Here is a 20,747-nt window from a genome sequence, read left to right on the forward strand (position 1 = left end):
TATGAGAATAATGATTCTCATTCTTTTAAAATAATATATAGTCACATGGTTCGCACATATTTAAGATGAACAAAAAAACAAAGGATTTTTTTTCACCTTTCAAATTTTTATTTAAATTCTAGTCAGTTAACATATAGTATAATATTGGTTTCAGGAGTAGAATTTAGTGATTCATCATTTACACATAATACCTAGTGCTCTTCAAAACAAGTGTCCTCCTTTATACCCATCCCCAACCCACCTCCTTCCATCAACCCTCAGTTTTTCCTCTATCACGAAGAGATTCTTATAGTTTGTTTCCCTCTCTCTTTTTGCCCCCCTTCTCATATGTCCATCTGTTTTGTTTCTTAAATTCCACATGAGTGAAATAATGTGGTATTTGCCTTTCTCTGACTTATTTCACTTAGCATAATATACTCTAGCTCCATCCACATTGTTGCAGATGGCAATTTCATTCTTTTTTATGGCTGAGTAATATTCTATTCTAAATATATACATTATATTTGTCCATTCATCAGCCAGTGGACATTTGGGCTCATTCCATGGTTTGGCTATTGTTGGTAATGATGCTACAAACATTGGGGTGCAGGTACCCCTCCAAATCTATAGTTTTGTACCCTTTGGGTAAATGCCAGTAGTGCAATTGCTGGGTCCAGAGATAGTTCTATTTTTAACTTTTTGAGGGAACTCCTTACCAGAAAACAAAGGAAATCAGCATCATTATTTCACCACCCAAATAATTATTAAGTCAACATCCTTAAAAGATTTCTATGAATGCATATAAGAACAAGTTAATAAGTTAATAGATGAAAATAATGTCATAAAATGGTTCTATAGTAAATTGCTAGATTTAAAACTATCACGGTTTACTTGAATGTAATAAAGCAAATTATATGAAACTATAGATCTTGCTTAAGCTTAAATAATCCATATAAGATCAAAAAACAAGGGTATGATGCATATTAAGATATTAGCATCAATTAGCTGCCTGCTTCAAAATGAGCAAAGAAGCATTCTTTCATATCCTCCCTCCTCTCCTCACTTTTATGCTCTATGGTATATCTAGTATCTTATCAGTGTTTATAGTATTTACAATATATTTTAAAAGGATAATCCCCATAATTTAGACTTATATTTTAAGAGACAGTGCATAACAGCCAAACTGTTTATGCAAATTATCAAGTACGTCATTTATTTATTTATGTGTGGTAAGCATAATTGGTTTTTAAATCTATCTGAGACTTCTGATAGCTAAAGTTTGTGGGTCTATTTCTGCTGTATTATTGCTGATTCTTCTCATGTATGTTATTTTTGCTTCTTTGTGTGACTCATATGGTTGATTGCCCTTGAAAATTTATTTGTAGGATGTCCTCAAAGCCTAGGTTGCATGTTTCATCCTTCATAATGTATTTTCATTGGTTTCAGCTAGGATCCTTGAATCACTATCAGTAGGGAATCACTGCAAACTAAGTTTATGGCTTGATGTTTCTCACAACTCAACATGCATATTGAAAATATAAACACACATGAGGACCAATCTGTAGCTACAGTTACCCAGACATCTTTTATTTTTCTTCTGCTCTACTTAACATGGGGGGGGGGCTTCTGTATAATTCCCTGGAGATGAGGAGAGGGAGCATCTTTAGATTTGTTAATACCTATACTATGTAAACATATATATGTATGTGTGTACATGTGTGTGTATATATATATATATATGTTGTGTGTGTATCTATATATACACACCCTATGTATATGTGTGTGTGTGTGTGTGTGTGTGTGTGTGTGTAGGGTGTAGCCCTATGGGGTCCCTTAAAATGGGGAGGATCTTTGTATAATATGTTGCAAATTTGCTTGGCCCTGAGTCTTGATTGATATTTATTTACTCTCATGAACAGCACCAAATCAAGGCCCACAAGCAAATATTTTTAAATGCTTTAATAAGTTTCGTTGTTCTGATACATTGTTTACCCCTCCGTTATAGGCTTCCATCAAAAATTGGTTTTTCTTTTCACTATGTTTTCTACTGTTTTTACCTCTTTGATTTTTTTTAGGTAGTTTTTAAAAAATATATTTAATTTATTCATGAGAGACACAGAGAGGGAGAGAGGCAGAACACAACACAGGCAGAAGGAGAAGCAGGCTCCATGCAGGGAGCCCAATGCAGGACTCGATCCCTGGACTAGATCCCCGGACTAGATCCCTGGACTCGATCCCCGGACTCAATCTCCAGACTCCAGAATCATGCCCTGGGCCGAAGGGAGGCGCTAAACTGCTGAGCCACCCAGGGATCCCCTTAAGCAGTTTTTAAAAAAAGAGTCTTGGCCGTTATTCTTTATTATTTTCCAGGTGAGGGTCATCTGCATTATCTATACCATCAATTTCAGAAGTGAGAAGCTCTGCCTAATGTCTTTTCAATTTGAAGATTCAATTTTGCCATCATTCCAATGATATATGAGGCTATTTTTCTTTGAAGCCACTGTTCCATTCATTGGGTACTCTGTCCAGACAAATGATCTCCTTTGCCCACTAAACTTTATTATTTTTATTTTTTCTTTATTTTTTGTATATTTCTTATTGGAGTTAAATTTGCCAACTTCTAGCATAACACCCAGTGTCCATCCCATCAAGTGCCCTCCTCAGTGCCCATTACCCACCCACTAAACTTTAATCCCTCCATAGAGAGGGCTCTTTTTCTATTATGCTTAGGAAAATACTTGTTGAAGTAAATATAGATGAATGAGAGTTGAATAAATTAATGAATTTCAGTTTGTTATTTTATCATCTGGCTATATAAACTTAAAAACTACAACAAAATATTTTATTTTTATAAAATGCTCATGTACTGTTTACACTATTTGATATTTGCTTCATCATTTAGGATAACAATTTATAATTTAGGATTTGTAAGCCATCATCTTTTAAAATGTATGATGTGATGTTGAGCACTTTCCTTATTTATTCACAAACAATGAAATTTTAAAAATTTTATATTAAAGTGAGAGGGAGGAGAGGCAGAGGAAGAAGGAGAAAGAGAGAGAGAGTCCCAAGAAGACTCCTTGCCAGAAGGCAAAGCCCTACTTGGGGCTTGATCCCATGACCCTAAGATCATGATCTGAGCCAAAATCAAGAGTCAGAGGTTAAACCAACTGAGGCACCGAGGGGCTCCAAACAATGAAATTTTTTAAACTTATTTTATTTTTTGTGTTACATATAAAGGGATAAAGAAAGTATCTATGATTTGGTTTCAGACCATGGTCTGTTTTTAAATACATATATTTATATTTATAATGTGTATATATATTAAATTTATTAAATATTTTCATCCTTGGTTTTTCAGGAATGTACCTGTAATTTATTCTTCTCTATTCTTAAGCCAACTAATATGTGTTAGCTTAAGGAAATAGCGCTTTAACTACTTGATGATTTTATACTTTACTTCCTTTCCTTTACAAACTCTAATTGAGAAGCTCCTATTCCTTATAATTTGAGTGAAGGTGTACAATTTTGAATTTAGGTGAATTATTAAGAATTGAAGACAATAAAAAACAGAAGCCACTCAATGTATATCTAACCAGAAAAGATATTTGCTAGAAGGAATTACAAAATCATAAGAACTGGACAAGCAAAAGCGAGAGAGCCAGCACTGAACTGGTTTTGAAGGCATTCTGCTATTGTTGCAGTACAGAAATCAAGAAGCTGCTATTACTACCAAAACTGTTGCTTCCACAATGTCTTCTTCCACCATCACCTCCCAAACTGGTGACAATGCACTGGAACCTAGAGTCTTGGTGCCACAGTGGCCTCCAATTCCTTCTGAAACTCATGGCTAGACCCAGAAATGCTGGCTTGGTTGCAAGCACTCACATCTCTCTGACCTTGCTGGTCAACAGGAATGACAGTGGGTAGATGACCTTTGCCTATCTTCTCAGGATCATCCAAAGGCATTTCACTGGTAAAGCCAAATTTACATACAGAAAATAATTCAAAAGAATCCTTAAAATGGAGATTTAAGACTTCTAGATCCAGAATTCTTAAAAAGTCATAAGAAGAAGTAGGAATGGATGACAGTTGCCAATAGCACCCTGAGGAAGCATCATTAGTTCAAAGAGAATCTTGTCCCAGCAACTGAATTCATTTATTGCTTTGGGGCTAAGTTTTCAGTGGAACAAGAATTCTTTTATTCAAATCACAACACCGATATGTAGAAATGCAACCATGTGCTCTTCTAATAAGCAATGCGAACAGGCAGTTTAGTTGACCCTATCTGCTCCTAGTGAGCAGTGGGAACTATAGGTGTGGTCTGAGTGGGTATGACATAGACTACTCATTTCACCCAAATGTATGTTCTACCCTTATTTTCACTAATAGAGCTCTCATTTTTAGTTGCCCATGTGGATATATGGGCTATAGATTGTATTTTCCAACTTTTGTTGTGATTGAGAGTGGTCTTGTGACTAAGTTATAGCCATTGAGATATGAGTCCCATGGAATATTCCATGGAAGTAGTCTTTAAAAAAGAAGACAAAGAAAAAAAAAAAAAAGAAGACAAAGCCTTTCCTTTCTCCTTTTTTTTGGTCTAAGAGGAGATATAATGGATGGATACTATGCAGCTATCTTGTATTATAAAGTAAAGGCCATGATTTGAAGATGATAAAACAAAAAGATGGAAAGTGATGATCCCAGGTAACACTGAATGCATTTCAAGCTACTAAACTTTTATGAGAGAAAATAAAATTTTATTTTGTGTTAGCCATTGTTGCTATGGGTTCTTTTACAGTATCAGGTTGAAATTATAGAGAACATATTTATATATAGAAATTACATAGAACATAATTCTGGCTGATATAGTATGCTTCTTTAACAAAGTGATATTTAAGATAAGAACCAAAGAATGATTAGAGAAAATTGTGAGGCTTATATGCATGTCTTAGAAATCAAGATTTATTGAGAACAAATAGAAAAGGAAACAACCCAAGATTTAAAAAAATAATTTTTAAAAATGAAGAAAATAAATTGATTGTAAGTATAAGAGATAAATTAATTAAATAGAATAATAACCACAGAAGATTTAACCAATAAAACATTAAGTCTATTTGTCTGGAAAATTCAAGGGTATTTATTTTGAGTTAAACTGGTGGATTGGATATGCACCTTTAATTTACTTCATTTAAATATGCAGTAACATAAAAGTGAAGAGCTATTTTCAAAAACATAAACTTACAAGAATGGAAAGAGTAATGTAGAAGACAACGGAGAATAATCTTAGTGGCTAGAAAGTAGATGAATGACTTAGTAGACTGACAACCAATTACCAATACTGAAGTGGGAAAAGCTGAGAACCAATCCTATTTAAACTTCAGGATACTCAGAAGCATCAGAGCTGTCAGCCTGAGATACTCTGGAAATGATGATAAGGTGCCAAACATGGAGGATCATATAAAAATTGCCTGAAAAGTGGTTAAATATGTAACAGATCACTTTTCCCCACTGCAGTCAAGAGCAACCTATTTCTCTGATCCTAGCACAAGTCTGGAGTTTTGATTTCTTATAACAGCAAAAAGGAGAGTCATTATATTAGAGGTTCCACTGGCAAAATTGAGGGCAGGGTAATATGGGTAGTGGAAATAAGTGACCATCTAAACATTGAGTGCTGACTAATATTAAAATGCTATGATAATCACTAGGACCAATTACAGATGTTTCAGTTCTCCTCTCAGACACATGGCAGAATTAACTTCCTTCCTTCCTTCCTTCCTTCCTTCCTTCCTTCCTTCCTTCCTTCCTTCCTTCCTTCCTTCCTTCCCACCTTCCCACCTTCTCACCTTCCCTCCCTTCCTTTCCTAGAGAGAGCGCTCGCATGGCGGGGTGGAGGGGGGCCAGAGGGAGAGAGAAAATCTTAAGCAGGCACCACGGAGCCTGACTTGGGGCTTGAGATCATGACCTGAGCTGAAATCAAGAGATGGATGCTTAATACACTAACCACCCGGGCGCCCCTGGCAGAATTTCAATTGTTTCCTCTTTATTTTTTTTTCAATTCTACTTTCTCTTTAAATTATGTATGACCATGTAATTTCTTTTGGCCAATAAAATATGAGAGGAAATGATACAGGGGCACCTGGGTGACTCAGTGGTTTAGTGCTGCCTTCATCCCAGGGTGTGATCCTGGGGTCCCTGGATCGAGTCCCACATCAGGCTCCCTGCATGGAGTCTGCTTCTCCCTCTGGCTGTGTCTCTGACTCTCTCTCTCTGTGGCTCTCATGAATAAATAAATAAAATCTTAAAAAAAGAAATGATAAATATTACTCTGGGCTAAATCTTTAAGAGAGTGTGCATGGTTTAACACATTTACTTTCCCCAATATAGTGATCCTAAAAGCATAGGTGGAGATGGAGTCTCCAAAAGCCTGGATCCCTGACTGACCACTATAATGGCTCCATGCTGAACTTTATAGATATGTAGTGTAAGAAAGGAATCAACTTCCATTGTGTTAAGCTATGGAGATTTGGAGTTGTTTGATATTGAAGCCTTACCTAGTGTATCCTGAGTGATGCGGATCTCCACTACTCTTCTCCCATCAATCTTTTACATTTTCAATCTATGCCTTTTCCTTTTGGGTAGGAGATTTTATAGACTTGAGTAACCTGGCCAGCTCAAGTGGAAAGACCTAATCAGACTGACACTGGGGTTTCCCAACCTCAAGTGCTTTCAATTTACCTAAGAGTACATATCAAAGTGGATAAGCCCTGCCAACATGCTCAGAGTGACCACTTCGCTCCTTAGTCTACCAAACTAAATTAAGAACAGACACCTGAATGAGACACCTGAAGAAAATTTCTAAAAAGAAAAACAGAAATGGGCAGCCCAGGTGGCTCAGTGGTTTAGTGCCGCCTTCAGCCCAGGGCGTGATCCTGGAGACCCTGGATCCAGTCCTATGTCAGGCTCCCTGCATGGAGACTGCTTCTCCCTCTGCCTGTGTCTCTGCCTCTCTCTCTCTCCTCTCTGTGTTTCTCATGAATAAATAAAATCTTTAAAAAAAGAAAAACAGAAACAAAATCCAAGCAAAGAGGAAAGGAGGTAATTGGATAAAACATTTGCAGAGAAGAAAACTTGAAAAAACAACTATAATTAATACCATCAGATGAGAAAAGAAGTTATTGCATCTAAGAAATAAGTACAAACAGACGGATCCCTTGAAAATATCCTTTTAAAAAAGAAGGCTCTTTTAAAATCTGAACGTAATAAAGAAATGAAAATCTCAAGAAAAGCTTGAAGGTGAAGTTTAGAAAATATTCCAGGAAATATTACCAAAGTATTTGAAAATGTTAAACAGGAGAGAGAGAAAAAAGGATATTAGAGATCATAAAGAGGCCCACCATTTGATTTGTAGTAATTGAGAGAGAGAGAAAAAAACCATTATCCATGAAATAATTCAAGAAAATTTCTAAGAGCTGAAGAGAATTAGTTTCCTAGTAGAAAGGAATTGTCAATGGATGAACATAAACTCAAACTAAGACACATGAATGTTTAATTAAAAAATGCTTGGCACAATGACAAAATACTACAAGAAATAAAAATACAGGTTACACATAGGAAGATCTAAAAGAATATTTGCCTTAGAGTTTTTAAAGATTTTATTTATTCATGAGACACACAGAGAGAGGCAGAGACATAGGCAGAGGGAGAAGCAGGCTCCCTGTAGAGAGCTGGATGCGGGACTCTATCCCAGGACCCCAGGATCACGACCTGAGCCAAAGGCCAAGGCCGACACTCAACCACCAAGCCACCAAGTGCCCCTTGCCTTAGAGTTCTTAACAAATACATTGGTTTAGGGAACTCACTGAAAAAATTTTAAAATTCTGAAGAAAAGTATTTCTAACCTAGAAATCTATAATCATATTATCAATCAAGTTTGAGGATAGACTAAAATATTTTAATACACCCAAGGTCACAACAAAATTTAACTCTCATATACTCTTTCTGGAAACTACTAGAAATCTATCAAAATGTTAGAGTAGTCCAAGAGAGAGGAAGCCAAAAGAAACAGAAAAGAGAATATTGATAAGGAGTGAAATGAATCTCTAAATGAGGTTCAAGGATGCTCTCAGGATGACAACTGCGTCTCAAGTGTAAACTTGTCCAGTGTGGAGCTGTATAACTCAAGAGACAGGCATTTTGGAGGATATCATCATCAAGTCCCCTGACATCTCTTCAATTCAATGAAACTATTGTAGGATGTGATCTATTAAAGTCATAGAGTAAGCCAAAAAAGAGGAAGAAATAAAACCCTAGAAATAGGAAATCCAACCAGAATAAAAAGCAAAGAGAATTCCAAGCATGACAGCAAAGGAATATTCTAGTATGATAGCAATGCAGCACATGTAGAACAACCACCCAATTTAAAGAAAATGGTATCACAGAAGATATGGAAATGATTGTGTAGGAAACTGTACTGAGAGTCAACAGGAATTATGAGACAAGTGATAAAATAAGTGGGGCACCTGGGTGGCTCAGTCAGTTAAACGTCTGACATCTGCTCAGGTCATATCTCAGTATCCTGGAATTGAGCCTAGCTTCCTGCTCTGAGCTCAGTGGGAAGTCTGCTTCTTCCTTTCCCTCTCGAAATTGCTCTCATCCTGCTCATGCTCTCTCTCTCTCTACCCCAAATAAATAAAATCTTTAAAAGAGGAAAATCAAGTAAAATGAAAAATCAAGGCAGTTATTAACTTCAAGAAAGAAAATGAGGAAGAAAATATAATAAATATACAACAATGTTCCCAATAATAATGCATCTAAAGGAAAGCATGAAGGAGCCTTGAAAGTGTACAAGAGCTAAAACCTACCCAACATAATAAGCAGTTCAGTGATAATGTCTAAAATTAATCAAAATACAGCAGAATACAAAATAAGACAGAAGAGATAACTAAAAGAAATTGGGAAGGGAGCTAGGAAAATAAAGAAAGGGCAGAAATGATTGTATTTTATTCTAAGCCACTTAGTGCAATTTGATTTTGAACCAAATTCATATATTATTTTGGAGAAAAGATGCATATTAAAAGATCAGCAAAATAGAGACCTTGCAAGCCTCCCCAAGAATAAAAAGGAGACAAACATTAAACATTGCTAATAATGGGGATATACCTTAAAGATAAAAAATAGAATGAATTTTGCAAACCTAGAAAAATGAATGGATTTATAAAATTGAATACAAATTACTTTAAAAGTAAAACCTGGGGATCCCTGGGTGGCGCAGCGGTTTGGCGCCTGCCTTTGGCCCAGGGCGTGATCCTGGAGACCCGGGATCGAATCCCACATCGGGCTCCCGGTGCATGGAGCCTGCTTCTCCCTCTGCCTGTGTCTCTGCGCCTCTCTCTCTCTCTCTCTCTCTGTGACTATCATAAATTAAAAAAAAAAATTTAAAAGTAAAACCTGGACAGATTGATAACCAAAAGTAAAATGGGAAAGATAGTCATAGATATACCACCAGCAAAGCCACCAAACAGAACTCATTTAAAAGCTGAAGGAAGTTTTCTTTCTTTTTTTGTTAAAGATTTTATTTATTCATGATAAAGAGAGAGAGAGAGAGAGAGAGGCGCGCAGAGGGAGAAGCAGGTTCCATGCCCGGAGCTCCACACCGGACTTGATCCTGGGACTCGATTCCGGGACTTGATCCTGGGACTTGATCCTGGGACTCCAGGGTCACGCCCTGGGCTAAAGGCAGGCGCCAAACCACTGAGCCACCCAGGGATCCCCTGGAGGAAATTTTCTTAAGTAAAACTTAAGGAAGTTTTACTCCTGGCGGGAAGCCAGAGTTTAATTTCATGTTCCCAGGTTAAGAAAAACAACAGATTATTCTTCTACAAATTCAGACTATCAGAGGGAAAAGCTATGTAAGCTATTAACATTATCGTGACCATTTGAGGAAAATGATGTAATAAAACCGCACAGACCCTTTGGGGTAAAAAAAATCACTTCTGTTGGCAGTTGCTTGAATCTGCCATCTTTTGGTTCTATTCTTGAAAACGGGAACAACATCTACAAAACGCAAGGTGGCGCTGCTGGCTAAAAAGAGGGGGGATACTCATACAAAGGATGTTACAAATTCTACTGGTCAGAGGAAAGCTGACAGACAAGAAAAGTAAAGGAAACGGTGGTGATGGAGTTGGGAGAAAGCATTGCTATTATCCACCTCATTTCTAAGGATTCGGTTTCTGCAATTTCTGAGAACTGCTTGAGGCAGAGCAAACCGTGGTTTTGAAAGGTTGCTTAAACAAAGAATGGAGGCCATAGTGGCGCCTGCAGTGCAGAAAAGGCAAGTGTTCTTTCTTTGTGTGTTTTTGGGAGTGTCTTGGGCTGGCACAGAACCGCTTCAGTATTTTGTGGCAGAGGAAATGGAGAGGGGGACTTTTCTGGCCAACCTAGCAATTGATCTGGGATTGGAGCCGGGGGAAGTATCAGCTCGGGGATGTAGAATCGTTTCAGATGAGAACATAAGATTTTTACTCCTCAATCCGCTTACTGGTGACTTACTTCTAAATGAGAAATTAGACCGAGAGAAATTGTGCGGCCCCACAGAGCCATGTGTGTTGCCTTTCCAGCTGCTACTTGAAAAGCCTTTTCAGATTTTCCGTGCTGAGCTATGGGTCAGAGACATCAATGATCATTCTCCAGTATTTCTAGACAAAGAGATTTCCTTGAACATATTAGAAAGTACCACTCCAGGGGTAACATTTCTTCTAGAAAGGGCAGAGGATTCAGATGTTGGTATCAACAACCTGAGAAACTACACCATCAGCTCCAACATCTATTTCCATATTGATGTCCGTGATAGTGGAGAGGGGAATGTTTATCCCGAATTGGTACTGGATAGAGTGCTGGATCGTGAAGAGGTTTCTGAACTCAGTTTAACACTCACAGCCCTGGATGGCGGCTCTCCGCCCAGATCCGGGACCACCCTAATACACATACTGGTTTTGGATGTAAATGACAATGTCCCTGAATTTGTACAGTCGCTTTACAGGGTGCAGGTGCCTGAAAACAGCCCTGTTGGCTCCCTGGTTGTCGCTGTATTAGCTAGAGATTTAGATGCTGGAAGTAATGGAGAAATAGTCTATGCATTTTCGTATGCTACTGATAGAATTCTCAAAACGTTTCGAATCAATTCAACATCTGGCAAACTTTACCTTAAAGCCGAATTGAACTACGAGGCAATACAAACTTATACATTAACTATTCAGGCCAAAGATGGTGGAGGGCTTTCTGGAAAATGTACTGTGGTGGTCCATGTAACAGATATCAATGATAATCCACCAGAACTACTCATGTCATCACTTACTAGCCCAATTGCAGAAAACTCGCCGGACACAGTAGTAGCTGTTTTTAGGATCAGAGACAGAGATTCAGGGAACAATGCAAAGATGGTGTGCTCCATCCAGGACGATCTCCCCTTCATCCTGAAGCCATCAGTAGAGAATTTCTACACCCTGGTAACAGAGAGCCCCCTCGACAGAGAGAGCCAGGCGGAGTACAACATCACGATCACCGTCAGTGACCTGGGGACCCCCAGGCTGAAGACCCAGCACAACATCACCGTGACGGTCTCCGACGTCAACGACAACGCCCCCGCCTTCAGCCAGACCACCTACACCCTGCGCGTCCGCGAGAACAACAGCCCCGCCCTGCACATCGGCACCGTGAGCGCCACCGACAGAGACGCGGGCGCCAACGCCCAGGTCACCTACTCGCTGCTGCCGCCCCGGGACCCGCACCTGCCGCTCGCCTCGCTGGTGTCCATCAACGCGGACAACGGGCAGCTGTTCGCGCTCAGGTCCCTGGACTACGAGGCGCTGCAGGCCTTCGAGGTCCGCGTGGGCGCGGCCGACCGCGGCTCGCCCGCGCTGAGCAGCCAGGCGCTGGTGCGCGTGCTGGTGCTGGACGACAACGACAACGCGCCCTTCGTGCTGTACCCGCTGCAGAACGGCTCTGCGCCCTGCACCGAGCTGGTGCCGCGGGCGGCCGAGGCGGGCTACCTGGTGACCAAGGTGGTGGCGGTGGACGGCGACTCGGGCCAGAACGCCTGGCTGTCGTTCCAGCTGCTCAAGGCCACGGAGCCCGGGCTGTTCGGCGTGTGGGCGCACAACGGCGAGGTGCGCACGGCCCGGCTGCTGAGCGAGCGCGACGCCGTCAGGCACAGGCTGCTGGTGCTGGTCAAGGACAATGGCGAGCCGCCGCTGTCGGCCAGCGTCACGCTGCACGTGCTGCTGGTGGACGGCTTCTCGCAGCCCTACCTGCCGCTGCCGGACGTGGCGGCGGCCGAGGCCCGGGCCGACCCGCTCACCGTCTACCTGGTCATCGCCTTGGCGTCCGTGTCGTCGCTCTTCCTGTGCTCGGCGCTGGCGTTCGTGGCGGTGCGGCTGTGCAGGAGGAGCGGGGCGGCGTCGGGGGGTGGCTGCGCGGTGCCCGAGGGCCACTTTCCGGGCCACCTGGTGGACGTCAGCGGCGCGGGGACCCTGTCCCAGAGCTACCAGTACGAGGTGTGTCTGGCGGGAGGGACTGGGACCAGCGAGTTCAAGTTCCTCAAGCCGATTCTCCCCAACCTCCCACCCCAGTGCCCTGGGAAAGAAACAGAAGAAAATCCTAACTTACGCAATAGTTTTGGGTTCAACATATAGAGATCATAATTATGTTTCACATTCCATAAGTGCCACTTTTCGTGCCACTTCCAGATCAATGTTATTTCCCCCAATTTGTGTGTATTTTAAATTGTATTCTGTGTACTTTTATATTTTCACAAATTCTACCCATCTTTCAAGTAAATGTTATCTTTGTGATTATAATTAGAGGATACTTTTTCTGTAATCCAGGAGGTCTTAATGGGTAATTAGTTTGCCTCCTTAAGTAACAGCACCAAATCACTTTTGTTCATTGTCCTCTATCCAGTTGAACTTTCACTTACAATTATGCTTTTGGTAAAATAAAGCAGACCACTTTCAAAGTGTTTCAAGTGTTCAAGTATTTCTTCATTTCATTTTTTTCTTGTGGTATAGCAATGAATACTATTCAGAAATATCATTTTTCTTCCTTTAAAGTCACTGCATTTTTATTAACACTTTAAAATGTTTACTGCTGTTGAAAATAACACCTGGAAAATCATGTCCTTGTTAGAAAGGACCCGAAGACCATTTTATTAACACCTCATCTTCATTCATCCTGGAGAGTGATTGTGAAGGCCCTTCAGTATTGTAGCGACCCAGAAAGTCTTGGAATATGAAGTGATAATTTTCCAGAATTCTTGTTGATATTACAAAGGTATAATATAATCCACTTGAATCCATCTGAATAATAATAACCAAACCTTAAAAAATGACAGCCCACAGAAAAATTATGTTGTTTTTAAGGTTGTGTACATACTTAATAGAAATGTTTTGTAGACAATTTTTAGCTTAGGTGAATTCTAAAATTGCCCATATTATTACATTCTCTTTAATTTTCATGTGTGGTTATGATCTACTAATTTGCTTTCATGACCCTATTAATGGGTAGCAGGCCAAAGTTTGAAAACCATTTTTCTCAGATATATATATATATATATATATTCAAAAGAAATAAAAGCATATCTTCACACATGCACAAAAACTATATACATGCATGTTCATAGTAGCATTACTCATAATATTACCAAAAGTGGAGATACCCCAAATGTCCATCAACTGATGAATGGATAAACAAGATATAGTATCTCCATACAATGGGATTGTTATTATTCAACACTAAAGTGAAATGAAGTACTGTAACAAACTACAACATAGGCGAACCTCAAAATCATTACTCTAAGTGAAAGAGACCAGTTGCAAAATATCTTACATTGTATGATCCCATTTATATGAAATGTTCTGTACAGGCAAATCTATAGGGACTAGAAAGCAGATTAGTGGTTGTCTACAGCTGTAGGGAGGGTAAGGGATGAAGAATAGCTAAAGGGTAAGGGGTCTCTTTTTGGCATGATGTTCTGAAATTAGACTGTGGTGATAATTACACAAATCTGGAAACATTAAAACCCATTGCATTGTACACTTAATTTTTTTAAGTGTATTTATTTATTTTAGAGACAGAGCACACATGGGGGGAGGGGCAAAGGTAGAGGGAGAGAATCTCAAGGAAACTCTGCACTGAGCATAGAGTCCAATGCAGGGCTCAATTTCATGACCCCTAAGATCATGACCTGAATCAAAATCAAGAGTCAAAAAAAAATCAAGAGTCAGATTCATAACCAACTGAGCCACCCAGGGGTCCCCTGGTGGCTTTAAAGTATTGTACACTTTAAATGGGAAAGCTCTATGGTATGTAAGTGATATATCAATAATGATATTAAAACACTGGTGGGAGTGGTTCTAGCAACCTGTGTCCCAAGTAAGGTGGGACTTCTGCCATTTATTGTAGGGGAGAGAGAAAAGAGCAATTCAAACAACTCAGGCAGAAATTTTTTAAAAGATTTTATTTATTTATTCATGAGAGACACACAGAGAGAAAGGCAGAGACACAGGCAGAGGGAGAAGCAGGCTCCATGCAGGGAGCCCCATGTGAGACAGGATCCTGGGACCCCAGGATCACGCCCTGGGGTCAGATGTTCAACCACTGAGCCACCCAGGCGTCTCTCAGGCAGAAAATCTAACAGGTATAACAGCAAAGGACCAGGTCCTATTGCTTCAAGTTTTTCCAGATATCTGAACAAGAGGACTTCGGATTTGTCTACTTATTGAAAAAACTACGTGTTTCCTGACTCTAATGGAGAGTGCCAGGTCTTCAGGAGCTCAGATGCCCAGATAGAAGTAACCAACCAATTTTCTTCAAATGTGTTGCTAAAAACAAATTTTCCTCTTATGCTTCGAATATCTCATTTACAGTTAAATTTAAGCCTATGCATAAAAATGAAACTGTATCAGCTAATTTTTAAAAAATTTATTTATCTATTTATTCATGAGAGAGACACACAGAGGCAGAGACAGAGACAGAGGGAGAAGCAGGCTCCATGCAGGGAGCCTGATGTGGGACTCAATCCCGGGACTCCAGGATCACTCCCTGAGCCAAAGGCAGACGCTCAACAGCTGAGCCACCCGGGGGTCCCTGTATCAGCCAATTTTATATCAAAGGACTACATGCTGTCTGTGGAGGGAGAAGGTCAATTACCAAATGGAGCTGTAAGGGATGGCCCAGCCTCCCAGAGAGGATTTTCTTGAAAACCATTACCAGTAAAAACCAAGTAACAGTTGAGATTAGAACTCTCCATGAGAAAGGACATAAAGACATTTTAGCTGACAAACACTTGGTTCTCCTCATCTCCTTTCTAACTCAAGTTCTGCTACCACTCCCCATTCCACTAAGAAATAACATAGCTTCTCAGCCCCTAGGACACTCTCCTGTCCTCAATGTCAGGCATTAGAACCCTGGCTACATGCTGTACTTTTTCACCACCCAAAATCGTTCTTTCTATGAAAGAATGATTTCAGATATCTCTGAGAATAGAATCCTCTGTGTCTTTAATCCCCTCATTCTGCTATTCCTATCACATCTTGCCTTTGACCTTATGAAAACCTCCATTCTACGATGCTGCTACTATGATGCTGCTACTATATAGTAACCCCCCCTTGTGCTCTCATTTCTCTCCTATTCAGCTGATTCCCTGGTCTGCCACTCCTAGTCACCCTCATGCGCATATTCTTTATTCCCTTGTTCAATTTTCCTTTACTGAAACCACCCGATGAAACTCCACTCCAGATGAATATAATTGTCTCTTCTGTTATGTCACTGGTGCTGCATTCTATAAGTCAAAACTTAGAAAATTATCAATACTATCACATGAGTTTAACACATCTAAACTTAATTTAGCTTTGAAGACCAAGAAATTGTTTTGTATTTTCCTAATCAGCTTTCTCTTCTTTTCTCTGTAACTGCTACTTCAAACCTGGTTATCTTTATATTTCTCACCCTACTACTTACATATTCCCCTTAAGCAGAGGAATTTGCTTAATACCTTGCTGAGAAAAATAGAATCTATCAAATAGAAATTCTCTGAATTTTCTGTCCCCAAACCTACACACTGAATAGCATCTGTACTTATAATGACCTCTACCAAGGTCACTTTCTATGCAAGCCCGATCTCTTCATTTACTTTCTGGGGCCTATGTTTAACCACCTTTTAGGGGCTTCACATTGAATTAATCCTCTCTTTGGTATCTCACTTTTCTTCCTCTCTGTTGAATACTACAAATCAGCATTTTAAATAACTTCAAATCTCCCTAGGCTTAAAAAAAAACTATTGAGTTTCAATTTTCCTACGGATACCATCAGTTTCTTATTTTTCCAGCTAAATTTGAAAGGATTGTCATTTTTACTTCCTTATCCCTCTTGCTTTTCAACCAAGTGCCATCTGAGTTTCACTGTGACCACTCTGAAACTGCTATTGTAAAGGTGACTGAGGTTTTCTGTGAAAGTTAGGTAAGGTTATATTGCTGAACAAAGCAGTATAACTACACAGTGGCTTGTAAAAGTGTGTATGTCCTTATAACAGTTCAAGTGTAAATGACTGGGTAGATGAGGCAGCTTTGCTCATTACAATCCTTCCAGAAACAAGTTTTATGGAAAGTAATTGCTCTACATTCCCTACTGCAATGTCATAATGTGTGCATGACTGACACATCTAGGTTCTAGTTGGCTGGGAGGAAGGAAACACATCCAGATGTCTTCTCTTCTAGACCTAGAAATGGCAAAAATTCTGTTCACAATATTAGTGAGAACTTTATTCAACTGGCCATACCCAACTACAAGGCAGACTGGAACAGGCAATCGAGAGTAGTCATGTGCCTGTGTACAGTACATCCTTATTAGTATAAAGGGAACCAATTTTGGGGAAACATCTATTAGACTCCTTCACAATGACCATCTTCAGAATATTCATTTTGGGGGAGTTTCTGAAGCATTTGCTACCACTGATCTTCCCCATCTTCTTGAAATGCTATTTAGTTTGGTTTAATGATTCTGAACTCTAGGCCTTCTTTGTCTTTTGAAAGATACTTTATTTTCTCTCTCCTCTAATGAAGGTGTTTGGGTTTTTTCCAGAGTTTTATGCTAAACCTTTTCATATGTTACCGCCAAATTTTTAGCCAGTGAACTCCATAAAGGCAAGGAGTAAATCTATACTATTTATTCCAAATCCTTACATGTGTGTTTTTAAAATATGTAAATGAAGAGTAATGACATTAATAATTAATATTGACTGAATTCAAAAGTATTTACAAGAGTAGAGGAGGAATATATTTGAAATTCTCAAGAAATGACCTAAATAAAATATTATTTCCTCAGTCCAGGACATCTTAATAAGGTCTTGTCAGCATTCAAAACAGCACTAATTAAATGCTCAGTAAAGACCTGTTTGGATCCTGATTCAGACAAATTAACAGTAAAAAATTTTTGGAGAAAAATAAGGAAAACCAAATGCAGACTGAGTATAAGTTATATCAAGGAATTATTGCTAACTCTGTTGACTGTAATAGTGCATCATAGTTATATTTTAAAGTCTTTATCTATTAGAGATACTTGGTAAAGTAGGGGTAAAGATATATGATGTCTGGGATTTGCTTTAAAATACTACAGATGTATTCATGAATTACTTGTTCAAGAGAAAAAAAATTTTACTGAAAAAAATCATGGAAACACATGGTGGCGCTGTAGGATAAAATGACATTAGCGCATGGACAACACTGTGGGCTTCATTATTCTGGGGAACAGAGACCATTCAAACCACTGAAAAGAGAAGCAGTAAAGGAGCTTCATCTACTAAAGCTGCTGGAGGGCTATATACCTTCCGGGGGGCGTTCTTATTTTAAAAAATTGAGCGTCAGCTTCCAAAATTAGGGCTGAACTTAAAATTTTCTACAAAAGAGGTTGCTGGAAGGAGCCATGGAGATCAAAGGGGAGCTCACTCTGCGGAAAAGGCAAGTCTTGATTTTCTTTGTTTTACTGGGATTATCTCAGGCAGGTCCTGAATCTGTGCAATATTCTGTGGCAGAGGAGACAGAAGTTGGTTCTTTTGTGGCCAATCTTGCAAGGGATTTAGGGCTTGGCGTGGAGGAGCTATCCTCACGGGAGACCCGAGTAGTGTCGGATGATAATGAAAAGCATTTACATCTTGATTTACTGACCGGGGATTTGCTCCTAAATAAGAAACTGGACCGAGAAGAGCTCTGTGGCTCCACTGAGCCCTGTGTGCTGCATTTTCAGATGGTTTTAGAAAACCCTTTACAGTTTTTTCGGGCAGAACTGTATGTCAAGGACATAAATGATCACTCCCCCACGTTTCTGGACAAGCAAATACTTATTAAAATATCAGAAAGTACCATTACTGGAACCACATTCCTATTGGAGAGTGCCCAAGATTTGGATGTAGGAACCAATAGTCTCCAAAACTATACAATTAGCCCCAATTCTCATTTCTACATTAAAATCCGAGATAGTAGTGATGGGAAGATATACCCAGAACTGGTCCTAGACAGAGAATTAGATCATGAAGAGGAGCCTGAGCTCACATTAACACTCACAGCACTGGATGGTGGATCTCCACCCAGGTCTGGGACAACTTTGGTTCTCATCAAGGTCTTGGACATCAACGACAATGCCCCTGAGTTTGCTCAGAGTCTCTATGAAGTGCATGTTCTGGAGGACACACCTGTTGGCTCCTGGATTATTACCATTTTTGCTAATGATTTGGATGCAGGAAATTATGGGAAAATATCATACACATTTTTGTATGCTTCAGAAGATATCCGTAAAACATTTGAAATCAATCCAATATCTGGGGAAGTTCATTTGAGATCATGCCTGGATTTTGAAGTAATACAATTCTACACTATAAGTATTCAGGCAACAGATGGTGGGGGTCTTTCAGAAGAATGTACTCTTCTGGTTAAAGTAATAGATATAAATGATAATCCACCAGAAGTGACCATATCATCATTTACAAAGTCAATTCCAGAGAACGCCTCAGAGACTCTGGTTGCTCTTTTTAGTGTACGAGATCAAGATTCTGGGGACAATGGAAGGATGGTTTGCTCTATTCAGGATGAGCTCCCCTTTTTTCTGAAACCAACCTTCAAGAACTTTTTCACTTTAGTTTCGGAAAAAGCACTGGATAGAGAGACAAGATCTGAGTACAACATCACGATCACCGTCAGTGACCTGGGGACCCCCAGGCTGAAAACCCAGCACAACATCACCGTGACGGTCTCCGACGTCAACGACAACGCCCCCGCCTTCAGCCAGACCACCTACACCCTGCGCGTCCGCGAGAACAACAGCCCCGCCCTGCACATCGGCACCGTGAGCGCCACCGACAGAGACGCGGGCGCCAACGCCCAGGTCACCTACTCGCTGCTGCCGCCCCGGGACCCGCACCTGCCGCTCGCCTCGCTGGTGTCCATCAACGCGGACAACGGGCAGCTGTTCGCGCTCAGGTCCCTGGACTACGAGGCGCTGCAGGCCTTCGAGGTCCGCGTGGGCGCGGCCGACCGCGGCTCGCCCGCGCTGAGCAGCCAGGCGCTGGTGCGCGTGCTGGTGCTGGACGACAACGACAACGCGCCCTTCGTGCTGTACCCGCTGCAGAACGGCTCTGCGCCCTGCACCGAGCTGGTGCCGCGGGCGGCCGAGGCGGGCTACCTGGTGACCAAGGTGGTGGCGGTGGACGGCGACTCGGGCCAGAACGCCTGGCTGTCGTTCCAGCTGCTCAAGGCCACGGAGCCCGGGCTGTTCGGCGTGTGGGCGCACAACGGCGAGGTGCGCACGGCCCGGCTGCTGAGCGAGCGCGACGCCGTCAGGCACAGGCTGCTGGTGCTGGTCAAGGACAATGGCGAGCCGCCGCTGTCGGCCAGCGTCACGCTGCACGTGCTGCTGGTGGACGGCTTCTCGCAGCCCTACCTGCCGCTGCCGGACGTGGCGGCGGCCGAGGCCCGGGCCGACCCGCTCACCGTCTACCTGGTCATCGCCTTGGCGTCCGTGTCGTCGCTCTTCCTGTGCTCGGCGCTGGCGTTCGTGGCGGTGCGGCTGTGCAGGAGGAGCGGGGCGGCGTCGGGGGGTGGCTGCGCGGTGCCCGAGGGCCACTTTCCGGGCCACCTGGTGGACGTCAGCGGCGCGGGGACCCTGTCCCAGAGCTACCAGTACGAGGTGTGTCTGACGGGAGGGACTGGGACCAGCGAGTTCAAGTTCCTCAAGCCCATTATCCCCAGTCTTCCAGTCCCTGACACTGGTAGACATACAGGGGAAAATGAGAACTTCCGCAATAGTTTTGGATTCAACATTCAATAAAATACTTTATTTTAAACTTCGAGTCCTTTGTTATTCTTGACAATCTCTGGATTGTTTTTGCAAATCTGGTATGCATATTAGGTTGTACCTCAGTTGCATGCATTATCATTTCTTCCACTCTCCTCACAAATATATATTTGTGGCCATAATGAAGTGGAAATATAATCTGTGTGTTTTCTAGGTTTTTTTTTTTTTTCGATTGTTTGGTCAAAAATGTTACATTAACGGAGTTATTGCTGATTTTTTGTTGTGATAATGGCATTGCTGTTATGCAAGACAATGTTACTAATTATTTGGAGGTACAACTTAAGTATTAAGAGTGAATGCCGCAATATATGTAATTTATTTGTAGATATTTTATCAAAGAGAAAGCAAAAATAAAAAATGCTATTGAA

General features: G+C 41.0%; 2 protein-coding genes across 2 annotated transcripts; both read left to right on the forward strand.

Annotated features, from left to right (window-relative positions):
• The first annotated feature begins 9,827 nt into the window (after window positions 1–9,827).
• Window positions 9,828–12,997, forward strand: LOC112658867 (protocadherin beta-7-like). The gene has a single exon (XM_025445125.3). The coding sequence runs from the start codon at window positions 10,278–10,280 to the stop codon at window positions 12,669–12,671; it is 2,394 nt and encodes a 797-aa protein (XP_025300910.1). The 5' UTR covers window positions 9,828–10,277; the 3' UTR covers window positions 12,672–12,997.
• A 2,051-nt stretch (window positions 12,998–15,048) lies between these two features.
• On the forward strand, window positions 15,049–20,747 carry LOC112658866 (protocadherin beta-14). The gene has a single exon (XM_025445124.3). It carries the CDS (start codon window positions 17,956–17,958, stop codon window positions 20,350–20,352), a length of 2,397 nt encoding a protein of 798 aa, XP_025300909.1. The 5' UTR covers window positions 15,049–17,955; the 3' UTR covers window positions 20,353–20,747.

This window comes from Canis lupus, chromosome 2, assembly GCF_003254725.2.
Source record: "Canis lupus dingo isolate Sandy chromosome 2, ASM325472v2, whole genome shotgun sequence".
Classification (NCBI taxonomy): Eukaryota; Metazoa; Chordata; class Mammalia; order Carnivora; family Canidae; genus Canis; species Canis lupus.

Coding starts and splice junctions, on each gene's coding strand:
- LOC112658867 (XM_025445125.3), top strand. CDS start 10,278: ATGGAGGCCATAGTGGCGCCTGCAGTGCAGAAAAGGCAAGTGTTCTTT.
- LOC112658866 (XM_025445124.3), top strand. CDS start 17,956: ATGGAGATCAAAGGGGAGCTCACTCTGCGGAAAAGGCAAGTCTTGATT.